Below are 19986 nucleotides of genomic sequence, written 5' to 3'. Positions count from 1 at the left end.
TAGGTATGTCCGTATTCATAGCATCACACAGTTGCAAACATTAGTCAGGTGTATTTCCATGTGTACAATGAACACATTATCATGTTCAAGAAATCAGTCTGACAAGTTTTGAGATTTGTGACATGACGCGTCATCCTGCTGGATGCAGCCATCAGACCCTATAGGCATTAAAGGATGGACATGTTCAGCAACAGTACTCAGGTAGGCCATGGTGTTAAATGATGCTCGGGTCATAATAAGGGGCTCCAAGAAAATGTCCTTTACACCACCACCAGCAGATCCGTGCTTTCGTATTATTGCCAAATATTTGAGCCTACTATCTGTATGTTGCAGCAAAAAGACTCATCAGGCCAGAAAACATTTTTTTTATCTTTTACTTATTCTACTTCTGTGTGTGTTTTTTGTTGTGTTTTTTAATTTACTCTTATCTTCCTGTCAGTTCAAAGCAGTCTGGTCATTCACCCCTGAAGCCCTAGAAATGGCCGTGTAGGGGAATCCCAGACCAGCTCATCTGGCACCACCACCAAACACGCCTTGTTCAAAGTCACTAAAATCACATTTCGTCCCAATTCTTTTGCTCAGTTTGAACTTCATCAGGTCCTCTGGATCACGTCTGCGTGCCTTAATTCATTGAGCTGCTGCCTTGTGTCTGATTTGTGTTAACAGGTACTCGAACAGGTGTAGCTAAAAAGTCAAAGGGGAGTATATTACATGTTACCTTTATTGTTCCTAAACTATTTTGTTGTGCTGTGGGTTGTTTATTATTTCTGACACCCACCTGGCCAACTTCTGTATTGCTATATTGGTCTCTGCTAATCAAAACAAAGTTATTCTGATTATAACTTTTAATCCTGAGACATTTCAGTCCTAATGAAAGTGACTTCTTCCAGCAGGAAGGATCACAAGATGTCCTTGAATGGCTTTAATGAAAAAGAAAATAGCAACATAGTCAGTCATTTCAGAGCTTTCTTTTTTATAACGCAAGTTACATCATTAGTGTCTACTTTCATAGTTTGAGTCACAGTTTCTAAATGCCTTTTACCAAAAGCTCCTTTTTATGCCAAAGTAGAAAGTATCTGGGGGCGTGATATTTGCAGATCATTTTGTGTCAAACCTCTTTGGTCTTATCCTGAAGAGAACAAGACATTTTCCAACTAATGTGAAAGGGAGGCAGCTCTCTGAAAAAGCAGGTGTTAACAAACTATTTTGAAAATATTGTAACAGCACTGATGTGACGTCAGAAGCTGCAATAGTCAGATTTCACAAAAGAGCCGCTTGTGTCATAAACACTGAAGATAACTTGTGAAATGTATGATTCAACAAAAAATGTATCACGTTGTTGAATAAGTTGCACAAAGCTAGTTACGAAAGGAAAGAATGCAATTTCATACAGAAACTCCTGATAAAAAGTAAAAATGATTTAAACTTTTATTAAACGGGGGAGTGAAGCTGCTTTATATTATGACTGTTTACCAATAAAAGAGCAGCTACTTCATATTTCATTATTTTGTGTTTCCTTAAATAAATGCTCATTGTCTATGAATTAACAGGAAGTGGCTACTCTTATCATGTAAGACTATAAAAAAATTTCACTGCTTGTGAAATCTGTGGCTTAATGTCTTTTTTTCACATTTAATCCAAACAGAGTATTATCGTTAGGTGCAAAATATGACTCATCACAAAAACAGTGAAAGGTTTTGTAGGAACTCTTTAAGTTTGTGTCTGTTCTTAAGTCACCTGGAAGTTTCTTCCACAGGCGAGAAGCAGTTACTAAAACTGAGACAAAAAGAGGACAAAAAACGTGAATAAAATGAACATTTTTTAGGAAAGCAGAAATGCAACATGTGTGTCAGACTGAGTGAACACAGTCTTTTCACTAGTGATGTACAGTTGTGATCAGAAGTTTACACACAATCATCATAGGCTTGAATATCATAGTAATTTGGGGCTTTTAATGGTTGAAATGTTCTTTTTCCAGAGTAGAATCACTGTAGAACCTTAAAGATAAGAATTCCATGTATAAGTTAGTTTATTTTGTATTTTCTCTAGTCTACACATGGTTAAAAACATGTTGGTTCAAATATGACATGAGTGATGAGAACTGGTAGTTTCTCTTTGCCAGCATAAAAAGTTCTTGTTTGATAGCACTCGTGAAATCGGCCAATACTCAGAGCAATGGGAAAATTCAAAGAACTCAGTGAAGATCCGCCAAGGAGAAATTCCCAGCTTGTTGTTTACAAAGGAAGAGCGGTCAAATATTAGCCAATTTAAATCCTGTCCGGAACCAACAGAACAGCTAAAAAACATTTCCATGAGATTTATGCCCATAAGTGTATGTAAACTTCTGATGAAGACCACAGAAAGGAAGGTTATTAATGATTTCCAGGGTTTTGACAGGCCTCCTTTGTCTATAAAAATGCACCAGTTTATCCCAAGTTAATGGCAGCTGCGCTGAACACACAGTTTCACAGAAAAGGGAACCTGAAGACTCCCCACCCCCTCCTGGTTCCGCAAAGCTAAAAGAATGAGAAGAATCCAGCTGTTTTGATAACCTATTCACGTAAGTTTTATGTCTTTGGAAATATTTTGAAAATTTACGCTAAGTCTTAACAGTAAAAAAAAGAATCAGTAAATTTGTCAGGATGGAAAACTCATTTGCTGCTTGAAGAAAGTTATTAAACTTTCTATATTGCTGCTAAATTATAGACAATCCAACATTCATGTACAATGTTTAGATTGTTACAAACACAATCCCATTGTTTACATATGAAAACAATTCATTCTGATTAACACCATCAACTAGCTAGGAGGTTTTCCTCTGGCACTCACAGACTAATCGCAATATTGTCTGTAATCTGGAGTCATTCAGACAGACTGCTGACCTGCACAGCTTCAGACACCTGTTGACCCCTCACCTTAATCTCCTTCAGCCTGGAGCAATCAGACACTCAGCAGTTGCACTTGTTTGTGTCGGTTTGTCTGAGTCTGATTGTTTTTTCAGGCATTAAAACCTATGAAACGCACCTCTCACCAGCACTGCACTGCACATGTGTGTATTATTGCAGCTCTCTGACATTTTCGGGTATATTTAGATCCATAAACAACCTGTCTGAGATGACAAATTATCATTCAGTGTTCTAACAATCCAACACAGTTTAAACACGTGAATTCAGCTTTGTTTACGTATCGTTTGGCTTTAATTAAATTTTTGTTTTGTTTCCAGTGACGTTCTCCTGTTTGATTTCAGCTGACATGCCTCAGCCCCTCCCCGCCTCGCCCAGATCTGCACACAGGTTAATGCAGTATATGCAGTAAATGACATTTTTCTTTATTAGTAACAGAATCCATTGAATTACAAAAATGTAATGTGAATCCCTTCACTTTTACACATTAAACAATGATTGCACCCTATACATGAATGTACTCAAGCTCATATTTTCTTTGTATTCTTTTTTTTCTTCAGTTACTGCAGATTTGTCAGCCCCAGCCATGACCTAAATCTCCGATTCACAACACACGGAGGCAGTGGTGTTTCATCATGTTTCACCATGCAAATGCTGCAGCAGAAATCCAGATTTCTCACACTGCACAACATTTTTCCAACCTTCAGTTGTCCAATTTTAGTGAGCCTATACAAATTATAGTTTCAGTTTCCCATTCTTAGCAGACAGGAGTTGCATCTGTGGCATTTGTCACACGCTGCTGAAGCTCATCTGCTTTAGAAGATCAGCAGTTTCTAAAACATTGGCATCATCAACCATGCAACGTTCAGTGTGACTAAAAATCACCTTTCTTCCTAATTCACATGCTTGGTTGTATTGACCATGTCCACATGCCTAAATAAGCAGCTGAACGGGTGTACCTAATAAAGGGACAAAAGTAAGCGTGGACAAACAAACTATCACTCCAGCAAACAAAATTAAAGTTAAATGGAAAAAGTCAAAAAGAAGTTTATGATTTAAAATAATTTTATTTAAAAAAAAATCATATTTATGTGTAAAATCTTTTCTTTTTTGTTTACAAATATATACATTTTTATTTCACTTTAGGAGAAAAATAAAACAGCGTCTACTCGAATGAATGTCGTTACTCAGCACAGGTAATATGTATCTCAGCACAGAATAGAAATGCGGAAACTCTGCTCCTGATTTGTTTGACTTAGAGTGCCTGAGCTTTATATTATGTTCAGTTGAACTTTAGGAGTCATTTTTACACATAATGAGGGCTGTGGGTATTATACAGCATCTCAGATAGGAAGAACAGAAGGAGCAGCATGTGTGTATGGACCTGTGGGCAAACTTGTCCTTTAATCCTCACAGTAATCACAGACAGACACCAGCTGCTCCACAGGAAATGAGGTCCCATCCTTGTTAAGTAGATTTCCCATGTGTGGTGACCTGTCACCTCTGAGTATATGCAGCTCTGCTCTGATTGGACAGATTTCAAGTGACAGGTAAAGAGAATGAGTGACCTGGTTATATACACATGCACGCACACACACACACACACACACACACATAGCAGGTTATCTCCACATGGTTAGCGTGTTTTTATGCCACATGATGAAATATTGAAGAAACAGAGGAATGTGTGTGTCTGATGTGTGTGTGTTAAACTTTACTGTCTCTTTCATAACCGACGTGATGAAATCAGAGGCCAAGTGTCTGACTCAACTACGGCCTGCCACAAGAACACACACAGACCGAGAACAACACTCCACAGCATGCACAAACTCGCACACGCAGAGACACACACTCATTTAAAACACACACATTTGTTCTCTTTTCTGACACACACCGTCCTTAGTCTCTGGATTACCACCTGTCTAACACCTGTGCTGCTGTGACACTGATATTTTGATCTCCAGCTGACTAAAGCTGCAGTCAAGCTGTCTGTGTATTATAGCTTTCAATTGACTTCCTGTATTTGGACCCGCTGCTGGTCTCTGCTCTGTTCTGGTGGTCTCTCTCTCTCTCTCTGTGTCTGTCTCTCCCTCTCTGTGTTTCGCTTCAGGGCATCCTGATCTGTTGAGCCTCAGGGAAACACACTGAGTTTAAAATTTGGCTAACAGTGGGAGCTTTTAAAGACCGTTAAAAGCCCTGAGGTGGTTAGACAATAAAACACCCTTGAGCGTATTCTTCGCCTGGGACCTGTTCGCTCTGTGGTCTGTGCTAAGTGCTGCATAAATCAATTGATAGCTGATTTTTTTTCCACAGTAGTGTTTCCTATTGGCTATATTTAAGAGCTACATGAATATTATAGGTGTACTTTCATGTATTACAACTAGGCCACTTGGTGCCACCACATCTAAGTGCAATATAACAGGTTTTGTTCATTACATAATCAACTGTTTACATGCATTTATGGTCTCTCACTTTTAAAACTCACAGCAATAAACAGTATATAACCTTTCTTTTTAGGGACTGTATATCACTGTAGGCCTGATGTTTTGTTTTGTTTTTTCCAATTAATGTTGCTATTGTGTCTGTATTATACTCTCCACCTACATTTAGGCAAATGTCTATGAGATCTATAGACTGTATTTGAAAGATGGATGTAGCCACCATGACATCATCAGGCTTTGTAATGCCTCCAGTTGAGTGCTTTGAATGTTGCTCTTGACAACTGATGACCATAAAGTAACAACTTATTAAAACATAAAGCATACGCTGCTTTATGCACTTTTTTTTGACTCTAAAAGCATCAAGTTACCAGCAAATTAACCTCATCCTACATTCAAGGTTTGAATTGAAACTACTATCTGAAACAAAAAAGTGTTTAGCAAGCTCACAAGTTTGTTTTTTTGCAACCAGAGGAGTCCCTTGCCATGGCCATCATTTATATACAGTCTATGGAAGACAAAACTGCAATCCCCTGCAGTTCACAAATAAACAAACAAATAAAAATGGATTTCTGTATAAATAATTTTGACTGTGAATCTGTCTCAAAGTAAAAGCAGAATCCATTTTAGTGAGTGGAGGTCTAGGATGTCCTTCTGTACAGAGTGATTTTAAATGCGTTCTCCATTTAGTACAGATAGTAGATGGTTTTCCATTTAGTGCATGCTGGTGCTGGAGAGGTGGCAGCAAATCAGATTTTCAAGCACATGAAAGCTTTTTCGTCCTTTTTTAACAATTTTTACTGGCTTTGTGGAAAGTTGAGCCTTTGGTCACCCAAGCGATGCTTTTTCTTCCAGTTAAGTTTGCAGAGTTCATAGTTCATAGTTGTGGTTACATAGTTGCTACTTTCATCTAAGCACAGGTCTTACAAGTCCCATTCTTTTTAGCAAAACTTTTCTCTTACACTGTTCACCACAGGATGGTCCTGCCTTTTTTCTTCTGTGTTATGTTATAGAAATGGCCATTTGATCAGACTGTAAACATTTATTAAAAAGCTGCAGGGAGCTAGTTTCTGGACTCCCCTGACTCTATACCACAGCTGGAGAGTGCAAAGTTAGCACTCCATGAACGCAATAAGTAATTTTTAGACTTTGCAATAAAGAAAATGATTCATCCAGAAATGAACAGCACTGTGACCGTGACTCAGAGCTGTGAAGTCCGGGCACTTCACTATAAAATGTACTGTAAACAACAGTATGGCACGATCAACTTTGTCTATTTAAAGGACTGAAGAAGTATTTTACTGAGCAGATGAGCATAAAAAATTCAGTTTCATGGATTTCTTGATGATTGAGAAACAATTACAAAAGTTCCTATAAACAGCTGAATTACATTTGCAGACTGATCTGTTTTGGGTTTTCCTGCTTTATGAAATATTGTTTAGGTGCTAATAGGCTACATAAACTTTAATAGACTTGTTTCTAAAATTAATCTGTGTGTGATTTCATATTAGAATACATTAACAGGATTTTTTTTTTTTAAATGAATGGAATTTGCATGGATGGCAGCAGAAAAAAAAAAGTTAAAAATGAAAAAATAAAAATAAATGAAAGATTTAATAGGCATGAGCTGAACTTTCATTATGAAATGCTGATCTGATAGCAAATCAGCAATTCTGGACAAGTTTACAAAACCCATGAAAGCCTACGTATTTATTCAATAGTGAACACAGTGAATAAATATTAAAGACATTTCCACATATTGAAAATTACTTACAGCAGGATTTTAGATTTTTCTTATGCTATCATATGCCATTGATAAGCCCTCGTTAAAATATGTTACTTCTTTAAGAGTTCATATCCAAGCACAAGACCCCTGTGCTTCTTCTGTTATTTAGAAACTGATTTTGGCACCTCTAAATCAAAGACAACCATTGTTGCTGCACAAGAAGGGACGATCACTTCAAAGTACTCTTCGCAATGAAAAGCAACTAAAGCCTTCAAAGTATGATCCCTCAGATTATTAAAATCACCATAGCCTCATTACAGTACATATTATTCCTATCAGTTATAATTGTTGTGCTTTTCCTTTGATTCTTTTTGTAGAGTGAAACCTGATCTTGTCTCAGCCTCCTTTGTAATCCCCACACACACATACACACACAGAGGTCACCAGGGATGATGCAAAACTGAGATAAGAAGACACTTAAATACTGTATGGATGCATGTGTGTGTGTGTTGGGGGTGTAGTTCTGTATAAACAGTCTCTCACACACACACACACACACACAGAGGCCAGCCTGGGATTGTCTCTGTGATGAAACCAGCGGTAATGTCTGCTGTTGGCATGACGACTCCATCCTCTGTGACATGACTGTGTATGCACATGTGAAGTTGTGTTTTAAGAAGGTATCTGAACTTTGACCTCCACGCTGTGTGTAGAAAGGGAGTAGATCTCACTAAAGAACTAAGATATCAAATGATTTTAGCTGTTATAACAATAACATTTTTACATGATGGTTTCTATCTTCCATTTCTGATTCAGTAACACTCTTTATATGCATGTGTGTGTTTGACTGAAGCAATCTTCACTGTATGTAGCCGTTTGACTACAACAGGTAATCAGTGTTCAGTGGATTTACTTTTGGCTGGACAAGTTAAACCTTTTTTTTAACTCATCGTGAAATTATTTTGAATGGCGTGGGTTGTCTGTCGCTGTTTGTTTGCTTGCTATCTTAAAAATTATGGACAATTTGCACTGAAAACATTTCAAAGAGCTGAGACTTGTAGACTTGATTAACTTTTGAATTAGAAGTCAGAATCCAACTTCAAGGATCTTTTATGGTATTGGGGTTTTTTGTTTGTTTGGGTTTTTTTACCAATATGACACAAAGTAAAAATGGAAATTTAGCATCACATTGTCAACAAATATATATTACATCGACACAGGAAAAAATATCAGGAGAAATTGTCTTTCCATTGTCCAAAATAATGTGATCGATATATGCTTCTGGATGCAGGGACTCAGTTCTTGTTCACATTGTGCTTCAAGATTGAGAGTCTTATAATGTTCTAGTTTAAAATGTTATAAGGTGTGTTGGACATCTGTACGACAGATGTTGCCATGTCTTTTTGTTATTATTCATTTGTTTGTTTTCTTTTCTTTATATTTGCAGGTCACCGTGCACTTTAGCCATAAAGTTACAGGCTGTCCACTCCTGCCTGTAACTAACGTATTAACAAACTCTCTCAGTACTTTTCAGGAAGACCTATGAAATGCAAATCGACAGCTTAGCTGAACAATTTGATTTGTGCTGCTTGAAGTTGGGTTTGTGCTTTTTACCTTAAAAGCTGATTTCATTTTTGGGCTTTTCTCTAATTCTGCTGTCGCTCTGTGAACCATTCAGTCGTTACCTTATCTGTTAGTTAAGATAACACAACATCAATTTTCACCTTGCTGAATTCCATAGAAACTGAAATGTGACAAAAAACTTTAACCAAACACAATTTTGTTTTATTATTATAATTTTTAATCAGGAATGTTGGCCAAAAAATTGAAATCAGGGGTTTACCTGTCATTTTTGTACAAAGATATAGTCATAAAAAAGAAAAAGTACAATATTCCTTTTGAAATATACAGAGGACAATTTAAACTTAAGAAATGTGGCAGTTTTTTTTCTTCCTAGAAGATGATCTCTCTCGGATGTGGTTGCACCTTTATGATTTACATTATTGTTGCATGAAGTCAGAAAAGCTCCACCTAACATCAACCTAAGCGGGACTCAAAGTGAAACCAACTCGGCCATTCATCCAGTCCAATCATAAAACTCAGCTCCTCTCAGCACGCGCCTCCCCAGGTGTGTTACATCAGCAGCTAATTAACAGTCAGACTCTTCCTCTCATGGGACCCTCAGATCTTCGCCTCATTTGCCCAAACATAACCCTGTTACAGTATAAATAGCAGCAGAGAAGCAGACGTGAGGGTTATTTTAATGATTCAGGTTCTGATGTTTTTAGCTGAAAGCTGACGGAGCTCGGCTGTTTTATTTGTTGCTTCTTTAGAGAGTTTGTTTGGTGAAAGTCAGATTTTTTTAAATAAATAAAAGGATTTATTATTTATTAATTATGAATCGTTTTACATAGAGAGAATTTGTGGGCATTAAAAACAGTGATTTACATTTCAGAAGCAACCGTGTGTCCTTGAACAGTGTAGCACATGTTAGCACTGTGACCTCACAGCAAGAAGGTCCTGGGTTCAGATCCAGTCTGGGGTTTTTGTGGAGTTTGCATGTTCTCCCTGGATTCTCTCCAGGTACCAAAGACATGCATGGGCTTTGGTTAACTGGTGACTCTAAAATGACTGTGGGTAAGAATGGCAACCTGTTCCGTCTGTACTTTGTGTCTTGCTCTATGACCGCTGCTGGGATCTAGGATTGTATATGACAGTCACTATGAATATATAAACAGTCACTATAAACAGTCACTAGGTGTTTTTGTCATGAAATTTATGAATTGAAAGCACCATTAAAAAGCCATCTAAATGTTAACTGTCTGCAATCTGATGTAATTGTGCGGTCACATTAGTTCACAGAAGCCAGAAAGTGAAATCTGCTGATTTCTGTGCTAGCCCAAATCAGCTGCGGCCTTTCTACACACCCTACTGGCAAATATCATATAATCTACATCTGCAAGCCACTTGGCAACCACCCCAGTTCCTCCTTTCATGCTCAGTCTTGGAGATTGAATATTTAACAGTGACAGTTTCCCTCATATGGTGAAAAAAAAAGAGGAATACAGTCCATTTAGCTTGCAGTGTTCTATTTAAAAATGAGGTTCAGAACTTTGGGCAACTATCCCAATAAGAAAAAGGCATAAATGCTCAGTGATTACTCCTCAATCACAATAACGGATCTTTTTCTTATCCCGTCTTCCAACATTCTGTGTGAATGTTGTTTCGGCTGCTCCCTTTAGGGGTTACCATGTCTCTGTGGTCTTCTTCTTTTCCTTCTACCTGGAAACTGCATTCCTCTGCACATGTCCAGACCATCTAAAGCTTGCCTCTGTATTTGCATCATTGGACAGTTTAGAATCAGCCTGATGGTGATTCTGGACAGTCCAATGGTGTAAATGTAAGTGCAAAAGTTTGGCTGACAGGATACCCGAGAAACTGTACCACAAAATAATTCAAAACACCAAATGCTCTGTGAAAAAAAACAAAAACAAAACTGCAACATGACACAAATGATTCACCGGAGAAGCTGTGACTGCTCAGTTAGACTGACGAGCAGTTTGTCCTCACTGACTCGTATTAAAGCTGCATGCAGCTGAACAGATACTCTGACTTCCTGATGTTTCATTTTAATTAAGAAAATAAATGAAAGCTTCTTAAATGTATAAAAAAAAAAGACAAAAAGAAAGAATGTTTGAATTTTCAGAGTCAAAGAGACACACTCACTCACCCATCCGCCTCCGACTGAAACAAACAAAACAAACAAACACACACACACTCCCACCATCACCATCCAGCTGCTTTCTGCCGTAACGAGGTGCAATCAACACGCAACGCTGACCAACGCGCGCGCACACACACACACACACACACACACAGAGAGAGGCTGGTTGAAGGATGAAGTCAGCCTCTGATTGCAGAAGAGTTACAGAGTGTTGACTTGTTCCTGTATGTGTGTTGACCTCATACTGCCATGATGTCACATCTATAACAGTTGCACTAACAACAGTGGCAGCAGTCCTCACTTCCAAACACTTTAGAGCTTTTAACATTTATGCAAAGAAAAAAGGCCAATAAACACTGAGTGATGCAGATTCACAGAGTTGTGAATAAGGAACCAAAAAAACCAACCAAAAAAAAAAAAAAAAAAAAAAAAAAGATTCCAGCCCTCTCTGGAACTGATTTATGGTTCCAGAGAGGGCTCGAGCATACCTAACCCTAACCAAAAGCTATTTCTAGCTTTAACTCTCAAACAGTCTTTACCTTGAAACAGGCTTTTAAAGGGATGTGAAAACATATGAGAGCTGAACAAAAAGTACTTAACATTTCTTTTCAAAAAATGTCGTTACTCACTGGTTTCAAAGGTAACTGGACAGGTACACAACGCATTTTTTAATGTTTTATTTAATTTATTATGATCTAGACTCAAGACTCAAGGACAGCTTTTACAACAGGGCAATAGCCCTGATCAATGTAAATAGCTGACCTGACTGGATACCTCCCTGGACTTTTTAGGGGGAGGTAACAATGTTTAAAACGATAACAATAATATTTATATTTATAACAAGGTGCAATAATAATTAATGTGCAATAATAACAGTGTGCAATACACATACACTTATTCTTCTTTTTTATACTAAGTTAATATACTGTGTTGTGTTGTTTGTTACGTTGTGATGTGTCATATCGTGTCGCGTTGTGTTATATGTAGTGCCGACGTAGGACAGTTTTTCCAATTTCATTGTACTACTGTACTATGTATGACTGTGCAATGACAATAAAGAGTTATCTTATCTTATCTTATCTTATCTGCCTGTTTTGTAGAAACACGGTCACACACTTTTTTCAGCGAGTGTATCCTTGCAGCTGTGTTGTTTCTGTTAACTCTTTTCCTCTGGAAAGCCTAGGAGTAACCCTACAAGTTCCTTTTTGAACTGAATGGTTTGTATTGTAGTTTAGGCTTGCTTACAAAACAAAATCACTTGGTTTGCATCAGAAGTTAGTGAGGGGGAGCTCTGCCTATGCAGCCACCCTTGGAAAAACCTGGAAACTTCTCAAATGGCTGTCAAACCGCATCTTTATCTATATAAACTGAGGTATGAAAACTCATCATTAATGGTACAGGGAGGTCTTCAAATGTCATCTTTATGGGGGAAAGAGTTAAAACAGTCACCTTATGATTGTAAAGCATTTAAGGGAAATCTGAAAAAAAGCATGGGGTACACTTTCTCCAAGTGGGCACTGCTCTAGTCTAGTCTACAAACTACTGATCACAGTGAACAATAAAAGGCATGAGCAAAAGCACAAACAAAAGCAGTGGTTTGATTGGCTGTTGCAATAAATATGGATCGTCTGATCATTGATGCAAACACTTTGAACAACAATAAAAGCAGCCCAGTTTTCTCACACCTGCTTGATCGTGTGTGCGTGAACATGTGTGTGTTTGCACCACTGGGATCTGCAAAGAATGTAGGCATGATGCAACACACACACAATCACCAAAGCGGTGATGGATCAGTGGAGAATTCCTGATTCTGACACTCAGACAGTGAACTTCAGTGAGATCTCAGAGACTGTTAACTCACTCAAAACTCTGTTTCTCAGCTTCCACTGTGATGTAAAAACCAAGCTGGTCTATTTTTCATCAACTCTGATAATAAGGAGGCAGCTGTTTGATTAGTGTTCACAGTCAGGATTTGTTTCTGTCACTAGATGCAGAGAAGTGTGCCTTCCAGTCACCAGAGGGAGACAAACCCCTACTCTGTTAGTTTACTCTTATTCTCTCCACCTTTGCTTCATGTGTAAGTTTACATCCTCATTTACTCACTTCTGCCCTCATATCTCACACCTTCATTCAAACAGAGAACATGAGGTACTAGGAAATTAACGAAATGAGACATCCTTGCTCACAGGTTTCATTTTAATAAAGGAAGGAAGGATTTGAATATGATCCATTTTTCTCTATTATAATTTTTTTTTATCACACAAATGGTAAAGGTCATGAATACAAAAGCATCACTTATTTATGCGGTCTTCTCCTAGCATGTGTTTTCCAGCTGTGTGTCATGCCTCTTTGATACGTCACGAGTGAAGAGCTCTTCCAGCGAGCCTCCTCTTTTCTCATTGCTCTTCTTCGTTTTAGGAACCGAGACATCTATCAACATGTCACCTTAAGGTAAATTTCAGGCTCACAGGAAGGAGGAAAGAGCCGACGAGGTTCACAACAGAGAAGTGAGAAAAGCCTTCTCTCTTTTTCTCCTTGATTGCTTAGTATGTTTGTTGATAACAGCAAATATAATTTCATGGCTCCCACTCAAATTTTACAAACACTCGTAATAAACTATTTTACACACGTAGAAGTTTGATTTAATGTAACAGGAGTCCTCAGGTTGTATTTCGGTGTTAAGTGACCAACATCAGAGTTAATAGATGAATAGGATCATAGCAAAATTCAACAATGTAATAATAAAAACCTGAAAGCAATTTCTCGATTAACTACATGAAATAAATGTTTGCTACTCTCTTCAAATGTTGCTTTTGTAAACCTTTATGCATACAAGCATTCTCGCTTTGGAAGAATTCTGTACTTAACAAAAGTGTTTTTACTTTAAAAGAATGCCTATGGTTAAAAAAAAGCAATATTTTTTACTCTCTGATATATCCATATTCATAACATTTTATCAAGAAAAGAATTTTAGAAAATGTTTTCATTGTAAAAGAATGCCCACTCTTCCTCTTTGACTCGTCAAATAAACTCATTTTCAAGCACTTGCGTTGTTGTAAAAAAGAAAAATCTCAAATCAAATACAAACTAAAAATCTTGTGCTTTTTACGTTAGTGAAGTCACACACAAGCTGGCATCCAAACTTGTGACTTGGAACTGATGGTCACAAGTCATCTGCAGCTACAATTTTCTATGTGAGTTTAGTAAGAAGCTGCAGGCATCTGCAAGCATGAGGAGTGCAGGGGGTTTAATTTTAGTGAGCACGAGAGGTGGGGTTTTTCTTGGGGGGGGGGGTGCAGTCAAAAATGAAAAAGCTTCATGCAACTGATACAGAATTGATCAAAAACCTAAATCAAGATGCTAAAGTAGTGCGTACAGGAATTAGGGAATAACAGGTGAGTAGCAAGAGATGCCTTTAATCAAATGCACTTGATCCGTGGGAGCAGACATTTGCTGGACAGTTTGCTGGTTTAGAACATTCAGGTGTATGCTAACACAATGCCAATCAGGAAATGAGCAATAATCTTAGAAACACATCAATCTGGGAAGGGTTATTAGGGCATTTAAAAACAATCAAAAGCTCATCATTCTACATTGAGAATGATTATTAACAAATAGAAAACATTTAAGCCAGCTACCAATACCCACATAGCAACATTGGTATGGCCCGGATCTGGCCCACACAATGTGATTACACATGGCCCACATACCGCAAAGAGTGATGGTGGCCCAGATCTGATTTGCCAGAGGTGGCCCACACATGGGCCAGCACAAGGCCAGTTGCAGACACACTGGTGGTCCTTTGCTGGCCCAAAACAGTTTCAGCTCTGGCCCCAGATGTCAGCCTAATGTGTGCCTTGATCAAGCCATGTAATAACAACGTGCCGAAGCATATTAGTGCAAAAGTAACATGACGAAACTCTGTTCAGAGAGTGATTGGACTTTTTTTTTTTTTCACTCTCCCAGATTACTCAAAATGCTCTATACAACATGCCAAATTCACACACTTGCTCTAAACTGAGTGCTTCCTAACTACATTCATACACATTTTTTTTTTTGCACATGTCGAGGAGCGTGTCAGGCTACATTTCACTGTGTGTTATACTTGTATAACTATGCATGTGACAAATAAAGAACCTTGAACCTTGAACCTTGATTGTGCCCAAAAAGGGCAAGGGAAACTAAGCTTTTCCTTGCCCTAAGTGTGGACGGAGGGCCGAAATGGAGAGAAAAAGATTTCAAATGAAAACATATTAGTGGCACAGCTTAAGTTTGCAAAGCTGCATCTGGAAGAATCACAAGTATTCTGGACCAATGTCCTTTGGACAGATAAAAACAAAATGGAGATGTCTTGATGCATGCTCAATCATCCAGGTAAGCAAATCCCAAAAAGTTGATTCTGTTCCTCTGAACGTAGCGTTTTCAGTGGGAGAAACATTTCATCACTCATTCAGGTGACTTCTTCAGTCTCAGCTGACTGCAGGTTTCCCCATAATAACTGAAACTAGCACTACTGAATGAACAATGGGCTGGGAGGTCAGTTCCTTGATCATTAATATACAAATTCTCATGAACATTGATCAATGGCCATGAGTACCATTCACAGAGAGTTGGGGAATGGCTGCAATCACAGCATTGTAAGATGGCGAAAGATGTACCCTTAGACCCCCTCCTTGATTCAGAGATGGTCTTTCCCTTTTCACATAAAAGGCCTCCTTGACTCCGCGCTCAAACCAACATTCCTCCCTGTCCAGGATGTGTACATCCTCATCATTGAAAGAGTGTCCACTGGCCTGTAGGTGTAAATAGACTGCAGAGTCCTGGCCTGACGAGGTAGCTCTTCTGTGTTGTGTCATCCGCTTCGCCGGAGGTTGTTTGGTTTCCTCGATGTATAAATCCTGGCACTTGACAGCGTACACTATGTTACTCTGTTTGTGTCGGGGGACCCGATCCTTGGGGTGGACCAGTTTTTGGCGCAGTGTGTTTTTGAGGTTTAAAAGCCACGGAGACTCTTCCGATACTCCTGACATATACGGGATCACTACGGGTTTTTGCTTAAGATAAGATAAGATAAGATAACCTTTATTAGTCCCACACGTGGGAAATTTGTTTTGTCACAGCAGGAAGTGGACAGTGCAAAAGTTATGAGGCAAAAATTAGAATACAATAAGAATAAATACAGTACACAACTGTACAGAATAGAATAAAATAAAATACTATATACAGTAGAATAAAATAAAAATAAATATACAATAAGATAAAAATAGAATACAAATACAAATACTATATACAACTGAGTAAAAATACAACGATGACAGAAAGGATTATTGCACTTAGTGTTATTGCATATGTATGGATGTGTGTGCTTGATCAGTTAAAGTCTTTATTATGGAGTCTAACAGCAGTGGGGAGGAAAGACCTGCGAAATCTCTCCGTCCCACACCGTGGGTGCCGCAGTCTCCCACTGAAGGAGCTGCTCAGTGCTGTCACAGTCTGCTGCATGGGGTGGGAGATGTTGTCCATCAGGGATGACAGCTTAGCCGCCATTCTCCTGTCACTCACCACCTCCACTGGGTCCAGAGGGCATCCTAGAACAGAGGCAGCAGTTATCCTTCTGTCCGGCTGGAGCATTCTTTAGCACTTAAACCCCCGCGAGCCATCATTTTAGGGATTCCTACCTATAAAACCCGGAGAGCAGTCAAATGGTGGAAGTGGAAGCTAAATTGGCTAGTCATTCATATGTATATTAGGCTGTTAAGTAGGAATTCTGGAGGGAGGGGAGTGGGGGTGGGGGAGTGGAGTGTTTCAGTTTGCCATCTTGGGGAGAAATCAACACACATGGGTGTATGTCCTTTGTTGCTGACATTTATTGATAAAAACAGTACAAAAAACCAACCATTTGTACACATATTTACAAATAATTCAACATTGTCAGCAATCACTCACAATCCTGGCACTGCCATGGTACCTGTAGTCTGCATTTACCACATGTGTATCTTTTGCAGTGAACACATCGCACAGTGGCCTGATTTTTCTTGCATTTGTGTTTGACCTGACACGTGGCTCTTTTTCCAGGGCTAGGTGTGGAGGGTTCTGCCTGAAGCAACTGATCTTTTCTTGCCTTCTTCGCAGCTACATGAGAGTGAGCCAACTCTGTTGCAAGCGCCACCAGGAAGTCCACCCGTCTTTCTTGATACAGCACATGTGCATTCAGTGCTGCCATGTCAATCATGTTATAAAACACGGCGACTGGCCAGCGCCGTGTTCCTTTGCGGACAGTGTACTCCTGAACCATCTGGTCCATCACATCCACGCCACACTTTGTTTTGTTGTAAAGGGTGACAGTGTTTGGCTTCCTTTTGGTAGTGTTATCAGTCTGAACCACGCTGTGCATGCTGCTAAGAATATAGACTGTCTTCTTCCGTTTGGCCGCATACGCCGTCAGCGTGGCAGCAGAGGTTGAAAACACCTAAGAAATAAGATAAATTGTTATTTTCATAGCCCTTTTACACACAATGAAACACATAAACATAGAACCACAAAAGACCTGCAACATACCTGAGTGGTGAATACATTGCGATCTGTCTGTCTAGTGGATTGAGGAATTTCCCTGCGAATCCTGTTGACTGTGCCGAGGATGGTGGTTTTCCGTCTAAGAAGTTTTTGTGCCAGTGAAAGCGATGTGAAAAAATTGTCCGTGGTAACATTTCTGCCCTTGTCTAGGAATGGTTCCATCAGCCTCATTACTACATTTTCAGAAAGTCTCTCCCCAGTGGGACGACTGGGGTCCTTGCCAAGATATGGGAAGACATTGCAAATGTACTTGGATTTTAGGTCGCAAGCCACCCAAAACTTGATCCCAAACTTGTCAGGTTTACTTGCAATATACTGCAGGAAACAGCACCGAGTCTTTGATGGGAAAAGCTGTTCATCAATGGTGATATGTAGACCAGGGTTGTAGCACGTGATGCAGTTGGTGACAAATGATCCCCACACACTGGAAATTGCAGCAAACTTGTCAGTCTTTGCTCGATCACAGCGGGTGGACTTGTCATCAAAGCGTAGGTGTTGCATGATGTTTTGGAAGCGGTTTCGTGCCATAATTCCAATTATCTGTGGGTTTCCCAGGTTTGCTGACCAGCAGTCATTTACAGATGGAAGCCTGCAAACCCCCCGCAAGATCACAATTGCAATAAATGCCATTAGTTCAGGGAGGTCCATGAACCAATGAACATGCTCCGTTTGCTGTGCATGTTGAATAGTCCATTCTTGAATGCTACGAAGCATGTCAAGAGTGACGAAACACAGGAAGCTCTGAAGGCGACTCGAGATACTTCTCCTGGCCTTAGCCGTTGGCTCTCCATCTGCAGCGTACGCTTCTATTGGGGTGAAAGGGAGACAGGTCCCCACATGTTCTTCACGCCACACTGTGCCATCTTTCGCTGTCTCAGTCCCCAAACAAGGTCTCTTTTTCGGTGGAGAAGCAGTCTCCTCATCTGCAGTGTGAACAAATTCAAATTGTGAGCAAAATGGGAAGGTCAAACAAAATCACAAATGCATGCATAGATACTAATTATAATTCCAGTATCTCCTCCTCTGTATCAGAATAATGTCTGAAATATCTTACTTACTAACTACATCCACTTACTTGTTTGAAATGAAAAAGGAAATAACATGAAATGAAACTAACCGGAAGACTGATCAGACAGCTCTGAGTCCGAATCCGGCTGAACTGCTAGGTCTTCTCCATCCGAGTCACAAGGGTCGACTTCCGTCGGTGGACTCAGGGTTTGCAGAAAAAAATAAGTTTTTAACAATAGGATAATAAAGCCCTCTTATTTCGGGAATTTAGATCTCAACTCTCTCAGTTTCTCCTGCTTCACTCAGACGTCACACTGACAGAAAAAGCACTTAGCATACGACACTCAGCAGAGACACGAGCAAATTTCATTTTCACTGAGAGTCGGAAACAAAATAAGACGTTCTTCCATCAGGAGATGATCTGAGTCAGCTCCTGGAGAATCCGAGATATTCTCTGACGTTTTCAGGATTTTACACACACACGTTTGTTTTTAGAGAAACCCGTCAGTCTGCGAGGAATTCGACAGTTTGTCCTACTTACCAAGAGACAGAAAACAATAACATACAGCTTTAAATGGGTCAAATAAATTAAATTACTAACACAGTTTAAACCAGGATAAAATATGAAGTCTAAAAAAAAGCCCTATATCACTTATGAATGAATCAGGTTTGAATGAATGAGCTATTGTTCATGCTGAAGTGATTTATATATTTGTCTAAAGGGAAATCTAGATATGGCCTTACTGCAGAAAGTCTGGCCTGGATAAAAATGCAGGTTTGAAAGTAAAATCCTTTATTTTACTGTTGAGATTGTGAGATCTGTGTTGGGGAGCAGAAGTGGCCCAAGAGATTTTATTTATGAGGCTTTCTATTATGAAACAGTCTCCAGATCACTCAATATTTTTAAAACAGTTACCACCTCAGTGTTATGTGTTAGCATGATAATAATAAGTACACTGTACTTGAAGTGGGCATATCATGGACACTTTCATCACAGTATTTTTATTCTTGCACTTCACCATGATACCTCTGACAATGATCTTGATTGATCTTATATTTAGCCTTGGTGCAGCCCTTCAGTTTTTCATCTGTCTGAATCAAGCCAATTTAGTGCCTTTTCCTATTAACCGAACTTTCCTCCGAGTGGATACCCCTTGCAAACAGAAGGTTTGAACAGCAGGTGTGTGGGAAGAACTGATGCATAAGAATTACATGAATATATTAGACTCATCCATTAAAACCATAACCCTGATATTAGCATGCATAAGGGACTGAGAACAGATTTTGGAGACAAACACATTTTTTTTAATCAATTGCTGTATGAAGTATTACTGATTATGTCCTTGTATAAACACACAGGGTTGCTAAGGCAAGTGTTATGTGACCTATGAACTAAAACAAATTTGCCACGCTGTTGTACAACATAATATTTAACACAATGTTGAAATTTCACCTAATGATGGTGACAATGGTACTAAATATTAATCATAACTATCTGTTTACAAATTTCATGGTAATCAACCAGTAGCCGTCGACAGAGGTCACTTGAAATCACCCTCCTCAGCTATAAACCAGATGCTGGTTTTTACGGCATTACATGAGACAAAGAAATGA

The 19986-nt window shown here is 39.0% G+C and overlaps 1 protein-coding gene across 1 annotated transcript; it reads right to left on the bottom strand.

The window, feature by feature from the left end:
• Window positions 1-16397: 16397 nt before the first annotated feature.
• Window positions 16398-19966, bottom strand: LOC308402767 (piggyBac transposable element-derived protein 4-like; the record flags this gene model as incomplete). Its single annotated transcript, XM_080891863.1, has 5 exons — window positions 16398-16469; window positions 16961-17260; window positions 17350-18287; window positions 18482-18573; window positions 19962-19966. 5 exons carry the CDS (start codon window positions 19964-19966, stop codon window positions 16398-16400), a joined length of 1407 nt encoding a protein of 468 aa, XP_080747989.1.
• Window positions 19967-19986: the final 20 nt, after the last annotated feature.

Source organism: Rhamphochromis sp. 'chilingali', assembly GCF_963969265.1.
Source record: "Rhamphochromis sp. 'chilingali' genome assembly, chromosome: 9".
NCBI classification, from domain to species: domain Eukaryota; kingdom Metazoa; phylum Chordata; class Actinopteri; order Cichliformes; family Cichlidae; genus Rhamphochromis; species Rhamphochromis sp. 'chilingali'.
Note: the sequence above shows the minus strand (reverse complement) of the source record. Positions and strands in the feature narration are given on the sequence as shown.